General features: G+C 43.9%; 1 protein-coding gene across 1 annotated transcript; it reads left to right on the top strand.

The window, feature by feature from the left end:
* Positions 1-340: 340 nt before the first annotated feature.
* Positions 341-4860, top strand: LOC143803897 (uncharacterized). Its single transcript, XM_077281656.1, has 6 exons — positions 341-745; positions 880-963; positions 1057-1258; positions 1340-1496; positions 1621-1964; positions 4781-4860. Exons 1-6 carry the CDS (start codon positions 722-724, stop codon positions 4858-4860), a joined length of 891 nt encoding a protein of 296 aa, XP_077137771.1. The 5' UTR covers positions 341-721.
* Positions 4861-7933: the final 3073 nt, after the last annotated feature.

Below are 7933 nucleotides of genomic sequence, written 5' to 3'. Positions count from 1 at the left end.
GGTTTACCAACATGCGCATGGCGCATATCAAGATTGAAGTAGTTTTGGTGTTGCTTTCAAGGAATTTTAGGGGGAAACAGGAGGTGGAGGGTTTTGCAGCTTGTACTTCAAGCATATCAAGTTAATTTTTTTTTTTTTTAAGTGTGGTTACAATTTTTTTTTTTTTTTTTTGTTGGTGGGGGGGGGGGAAATGTAATTTGGCATACCAATGCATAATCATTCTAATTAAAACTGTCTTTAATTTGGAAGATTTTAGTGGTACCAAGCAAGGAACCCAAGATACACGCAGGCAGGCGTATGGTATAGTATAGTATAGTATAGTAGCCTAGAACTCTCTTTATACTTGCAGATTCTAGGGACCAAGAGGCACCCAAGACAGACGCAAGCAGGCCCCAAAGTTTTGAAAACAGATGTAAGTATAAAGTCCCGAAGAGCTGCGTCTATCCTTTTGTATAGTAGCTTAGAACTCTCTTTATACTTGCAGATTCTAGGGACCAAGAGGCACCCAAGACAGACGCAGGCAGAAAACAGATACCATAATGTCTTCTTCTGAGAGCCCCCCCTCACATCGTCAACCACCTGAGGTTTTTTTTTTTTCTTGATAATTTATTTATTTATAATTTATTTAATAATTATTACAATTATTTATAAATTATTTATTCTGTTTCCACAGGAAGCTGAAGCAGAGGGGCTTCCAGAAGGAGACGGGCAGGGTGGAGAAATGAGAGGAGCGGGAGCGCATAGTGTAAGTTTTGCACAGACAGATCCTCACATAAAACACTCTACACCCAACACAAACATTCAGCACAGCCCACACACAGTACATATGCCTCCATCCAAGCACATAATTTATTTATTTTTATTTATTTTTTTTATTAGTCTTCACAATCCGGGGCACGACGTAGAGTTCCTCAGAGCACCTCCCATAGTCGTCGGAATGCTAGTCGTGGCGGTCACCGAAGAGTAAGTTCCTTTTTTGGTTTGGTGTTTAGCAAACTGTAAAATTTATGTGGTATAATCTTTCCCTTTTTATTCATTCTTTTTGTTGCTTCACAGCGTGCTCCCGAACAGGATGAGGAAGAGGAGGGGATAGATGTTGACACCCTCATCCAAGCAGTCCAAAGTCGGGAGCCGTTATGGAGCATGTCGGACCGCCGCCATGCTGACCAGTTCGTCACCCGACGGCTATGGGAGGAAGTGTGCAGTGTTGTTGTTGATAACTGGGAGGAACTCGACGCTGGGGCCCAGGATCTAGCGCGTAAGTATTCACACTTCATTACCTTATGTTATCATGATTTAATGTGTTGTATAGTAACCAATTTTTGTTTTATCTTTCCAGGTAACAGGGTTATCGTGTGGTGGCGGTCACTCAGGGATCGCTTCAAGAGGGAGTTCAACAAGGAGATGCAGGCCCCGAGTGGATCTAGAGGACGCAGGAGCAGGTATAAATATGCCAGAGCCCTGTCGTTCCTCCGGGCGACGCTGCTGAGCAGAAGGTAAATATTCAACACCACATGTTTTCAGTCAAATTGCTAAAATGTGTAACCTTCAATTTTTCTTGGCAGCAAGGGCAATTGTGATATCAAGATAATAATTGTTTTTTTTTTTCTTCTTTAACAGTACTGTCTGCAGCACTCGGGAGCCTGCATCAGAGTTGCACCCCTCTGGAGCGATCTCTCAGGGGTCCGCCACCGGGGACCACGTCGACCCCTCTGTATCTGTACCTTCCCTTTTGTGTGATCCCTCGGCCCCATCCACCAGCGCTGGAGCAGCAGGGCGGACTTCGTCACTTGAAGCTGCAGGTGATGAGTTAGAGTTCCCTTTACCCCACCCCTCTGACACTGCCGCAACATCTAGACCACCTTTGGGGTCAGGACGGCAGCGCCAGAGAGCTCAGGAAAGGAGCTATGCGCCTGAGTTTTTGCATCTGAATGCAGCCTTCCAGAATGCCATCAAACTTTTGGGTGAGCAAACATCTGCTGGGTACAGTATGCTTAACAAAAGCATACTGGAACTCAGCAGTCGTCTGGATAGGATGCAATCAGATGCAAACCAGTCACCAAGACACTGTTTTTTTCAGTCGGTCCTCAGGCACATGGAGAATCTAACTCCTGACCTGCAGATGCATGTGATGCAAGGCTGCCACACTGCTCTAGTGCAGGCGATGTCCCAAGCCCCTCCACCTACCCTTCATGTTTCAACACCTTTCCCCTCTCAAGTCGCCGTCTATCCTCCTGTCCGTCCTCCTCCCGTCCATCCTACTTCTACTCCTTCGCCATACCTTCCTTCCCCCCTCAGTATTTCCCAGTTCCTACCTTCCCCTTTCCATTCTTCCCCTTTAACGTCACCTTTCCCAATCCCACAAACACCTTCACCATACCTCCCACAAACCACATCTGTACCTCAACTCCCTGCCCAACCTCATGTTTTCACCACCCATTCTACTTCTGTTCCTCCCCGTGATGTCATGTCCCCCCTATCGACGTGGCCCGCCCTGACAGCCCCTCCGCTACTATCTCCACCCCAAATTATGAAAACCTTTAAAAAATTGTAAATAAATAAAACTTTTTGTGGTTTAAAAACAATTTTATTGTCTCTCTTTTTTTAAAAAAAAAAACTGTATTAAAACCACCAAGGTTATGGTATAGGTTATGCAATTTTAAAGTACAAAGGCTTTGTAACCAAACAAAAAAATGGTATTTTACAAGTGTGAAAACAAATTTTTTTTTACACCATTTCATACTGCCTGTCAACAGATCCTGGAGGAGAAATGAAGTAGTCTGCAAACTTGTCCCGCATTCTGGAGACTGCTACTGGACTGCGGAAAGTAGTGTTGTGGTAATCCCGCAAGGTGCTTTCTGACACATTATCCTCCAGGGAAACATGTTCTTTTGATATAACAAAATTGTGAAGTACCACGCAAGCCTTCACCACATCATCGACAGTTTCAGTTTAATTGCAGTTAGTAGTATTCTCCATTTAGCAGTTAATATGCCAAAAGCACATTCCACTACTCTTCGTGCTCTGGTTAAGCGGTAATTAAAAATTTTCTTCCTCTGGGTCAGTCCACTACTTCCAAAGGGTTTCAGCAAATGTGGGGAAAGCTGGAAGGCATCATCTCCAACGCAAACAAATGGTAATGGTGGACCGGTGGTTCCAGGGAGAGGTCTAGGGGGCGGAAAGTCAAATGTCTCTCCATACAAACGACGCCCCATTGGTGAGGTTTTAAAGATCTGTGAGTCATTTGCGCGTCCATACGCACCGATATCCACAGCAATGAACTTGCAGTGTGCGTCGGCTATGGCCATCAATACAATAGAGAAGTACTTCTTATAGTTGAAAAATTCTGATCCAGAGCCAGAAGGTTTGACGATCCTTATATGCTTCCCATCGACTGCTCCGACACAATTTGGGAACTGGCATATTTGTTGAAAATTTTGTGCAATCTCCAGCCACCTCTCCTGTGATGGCTCCGGAATGTATTCTGCTTGTAGGCACTCCCACAATGCCCGGCAGGTATCTCTGATGATCCCTGAGATGGTGGATATCCCAAGCCTAAACTGAAAATGTAGGGATGAGAACAACTCTCCAGTTGCAAGGAATCTGTTAACAAAAGGATAAGACAATAATGAATAAAAACTTCAAAAAAACAACATTACAGTTATAAGTCTGATGAATGAGAATCATTAAAAAGAAAAAACTTACCAAATAGTCACCATGAGACGCTCTGCTGGTGATATGGAGAAGCGCATCTGGGTGTCTCGTCTCCGTATAGAGTCTTCCACATGGCCCAATAAAATTTCGAAGTTTTCAGCTTTCATCCTCACATAATTGAAGAACTTCTGAGGGTTTTCCCTCAGTTCAATGTAAAGTGTGGAAAAAACACCACGGGTCATGCGTTGGGCTGTGATAGGATGGATCCACAGCCTTCTCCTCCGCCGCTGCCGCAGGATGCGCATTCTTTCTTCCTCCTTGTCTCGAACGACGACTGCCAACCAATTTGCCTCAAAACTAAAATCAGCACAGATCTTCATAATGTTCGCATGTACTCCTTCCATCTTTGCCACTTTCTCTACAACCTTTCAAAGATGTGGTCTAAATACACAGTATATATAGTTTTCCAGTAGTTAATCACATTGAGATCATCCCTTTTTAAAAAACGGATCCGTCAAAAAACGGATCCAACGGATGCAAAAACGGTCGCAACGGTTCCAACGGATCCGTTTTTGTGGCGGATCAGTGTAACTGATCCGTCACAAAAACGGATCCGTTGGTACCGTTTTTTTAATAATTGTGACGGATCCGTCGATCCATCACGATGTCGGACCTGACTGACGCCAAACAACTGAAGTGTGAAAGAAGCCTAAGAGATACGTTCATAAAATATCAATTGCAGCTAAAATAAATGTTAAGGTTGCAATGCAAAAGAAGAAAGTGCACACAAAAAAATATCAACAATCTGCAAGCGCTAAAGAATAGAAAACCTGCGGAAATACATGGATCCTGAATGCTTTCCTGCTGTATGTACATCCATGTGAGAGTTCTTAGTGCTCATGTGTGAGCCCATCAACCACAATAAGGCGGCCGGTAGCAGTAATGCAATTCACAATTCATACTTTCAGTGTCTGCATGTTGCTTGCTGAGGTTATTTTGGAAACCCAGGTAAGCAAAGATCCTTCATCCAAGGATCTTTAGTTCTTAGTAGAGCCTGTCTGGCTGTTATAACCTGCTGCAGATGTGATATATAGCCAGATACCAGCTTCTGCCATGTTCCTTACAGATCTTGGCCTATTTCTCGTGGGCAATGGCCTCCAGATAACTAAAATTCTTGGGTTGTCCAGAGAAAATGTCAAGAAGTGAAGATACAAAAACAATGCGGCAATGACTATTCCTAAAGATACAGCTGGAAAGAGAGCTTGCTGGATACATTACCTGGATGTGGCAGCAAGAGGAAGAGGACACAGGCTGCCACCAGGTTCCTGAGGTGACAGGTGGATACAAAACCTTGAAAGTCTGCAAAAAACCTGGAGCAAGATTTGATGGCAGCGGACACTGAGGTTTCGTACAGTAAGGCACATAATAAGAGCTGAAAGTTTCCCTTTCTGAACTCCAAAATGTCACCTCCACTGACCCAAAAGCACAAGAAAAGTTGCCTCAAATATGCTCAGAGCCATGCAAATAACCATGGAAGTTTCAGGATTCTGTGCTGTGGACTGTGGCTCAGTGGTATGTCTAGACGTGGAGAAATAAAGCATATCCTAAAATGAACACTTTACAGTGAAGCATATCAGCAACTTGGTGATGCCTATAGTGAGGCATGGAGGAGGCTCAGTGCTGCGGATAGTGAAGAATGGTGGTGGCTTGGTGATGACCAAAGGGAAAGATAGCAGAGACTCAGTGATGACTACAATGAAGAAAGATGGAAGCTTGTTGATATCTGCAGTGAAGCATGGTGGGGGCTCAAAGATGCCTATAGTGAAACATGCAAATTGCCTCTTCTGAGAAAAAGAGGACTTAACTCTATAGCGCCACCTGTTGGAAGTAGCGATCCTACAAGTCACAATCAACCCTCTAACGAGTCGTGCAATATGACTTAGGATAAAAACCAAATCAGTATCTCAATTCGCAGACATGGTGTTTCGGGCTGTTGGCCCTCGTCAGTGCGAAGCATGAGAACTGATTTGGCTAGGTGAGAGGCTCTGGACTGGGGTCTAAGGGGTAACGTTTCTCCTTATGGAGAGTGACATACCAGCTGGCTTGTCAAGGTAAGGAGGCTTATTTGCCGTACAAGACTATAGTGAAACATGGCAGTCAATTGGTGATAGCGACAGTGAAGCATGGCAGGGTCTTGGAGATGCCTACAAAGCATAGCGGAGGCTTGGTGATGCCTACAGTGTAGCACAGTGGTGGTTGGAAGATGCTTAGGGGATGCTTTGCTTCCACTAGCACTGGAAACCTACATTGTGTGGAGGGCAAGATTGATTCAACTAAACAATAATTCCCAGTATATCTCAAGGTCCATCAAGGCTTGGTTCTAGAACAGATCGAGAAAGATTCTGGAAGGGACATTACAGTTCCCTGAATAGAAACCTGGACAATCTTTGATGGATATGAAGAAGGCAGCGGCAAACCCAAGAACATTAGTGTCCTGAAGTTGGTGTCTGGCTATTCATCACATTTGCAGCAGGTTGCAACATTACTTAAGACACGTACAGATAAGACTTGTATAAGGTGCCAGTCACAAAGATACTTGTAATGCACCATCCCAGCTTACAGCCAATGGCTGACATCCATACTGTTAGTAGAAATATATGGAAGGCACTCTGCAGTGTTATGTGGATTTGTTGCTCAATGGTAGAGAGAGTCCAATTATCATAGAAGTTACCACAGCACATCCAAATTCAAATAAGAAAAATATTTATTTAATATACAGCAATAGGTCTGTACAGTGAAAAAGGACCCACATTTCGGTCACATTGTTCACCGCCTACAAAAAATGTACACTCACCGGTCACTTTATTAGGTACACCATGCTAGTAACGGGTTGGACCCCCTTTTGCCTTCAGAACTGCCTCAATTCTTCGTGGCATAGATTCAACAAGGTGCTGGAAGCATTCCTCAGAGATTTTGGTCCATATTGACATGATGGCATCACACAGTTGCCGCAGATTTGTCGGCTGCACATCCCAAAGATGCTCCATACAAGGCAGGATGGATCCATGCTTTCATGTTGTTTACCCCAAATTCTGACCCTACCATCCGAATGTCGCAGCAGAAATCGAGACTCATCAGACCAAGCAACGTTTTTCCAATCTTCTACTGTCCAATTTCGATGAGCTTGTACAAATTGTAGCCTCAGTTTCCTGTTCTTAGCTGAAAGGAGTGGTACCCGGTGTGGTCTTCTGCTGCTGTAGCCCATCTGCCTCAAAGTTCGACGCACTGTGCGTTCAGAGATGCTCTTAGGCCTACCTTGGTTGTAACGGGTGGTGATTTGAGTCACTGTTGCCTTTCTATCAGCTCGAACCAGTCTGCCCATTCTCCTCTGACCTCTGGCATCAACAAGGCATTTCCGCCCACAGAACTGCCGCTCACTGGATTTTTTTTCTTTTTCGGACCATTCTCTGTAAACCCTAGAGATGGTTGTGCGTGAAAATCCCAGTAGATCAGCAGTTTCTGAAATACTCAGACCAGCCCTTCTGGCACCAACAACCATGCCAAGTTCAAAGGCACTCAAATCACCTTTCTTCCCCATACTGATGCTCGGTTTGAACTGCAGGAGATTGTCTTGACCATGTCTACATGCCTAAATGCACTGAGTTGCCGCCATGTGATTGGCTAATTAGAAATTAAGTGTTAACAAGAAGTTGGACAGGTGTACCTAATAAAGTGGCCGGTGAGTGTATATGCATATGGGCAGAAATAAATCAGAAATGGCAATTACATGAGAATAAAAAAAAAGCTGAAAGAAAGCATGTGTAAAAAATGGATGGCAATGGACATTTCATTTCTCCAAGTTGGACATAAAACAGTTTGCGTAAAATGGGGTCACATACGACCCCATAGCCATACCCTTGTTGTCAATGTAAAAATTATTACCAAATAAGAATAACTATTGTGGTTTTATGTGTGACTTGACTATTTTCTGACAATCACCCATGCTGGCTCTATCCAGCTTTGTTTTTTGTCATTATTGTTGTCACACTCAATTATTGTCCATACTATTATGTCAGGCAGGCAGGCCTGCACTATGCAAGGGCATATCACAAAGGTAGGCACAACTAGTGTCCGTCTATGAATCACATCTGCAGCAAGACTCATAAAGACACTGGAGATGAAGGGTATCTAATACTGAGACTATAGTAGTCAATTGTGTTCAGTTATGCACATTATCAAATTATTCTTGCTTTACTGCAAACAGCAGAACATTTTGCTA

The sequence above is a fragment of the Ranitomeya variabilis genome, chromosome 2 (assembly GCF_051348905.1).
Source record: "Ranitomeya variabilis isolate aRanVar5 chromosome 2, aRanVar5.hap1, whole genome shotgun sequence".
NCBI lineage: Eukaryota > Metazoa > Chordata > Amphibia > Anura > Dendrobatidae > Ranitomeya > Ranitomeya variabilis.
This window is presented reverse-complemented; position numbering and strand designations above follow the sequence as displayed.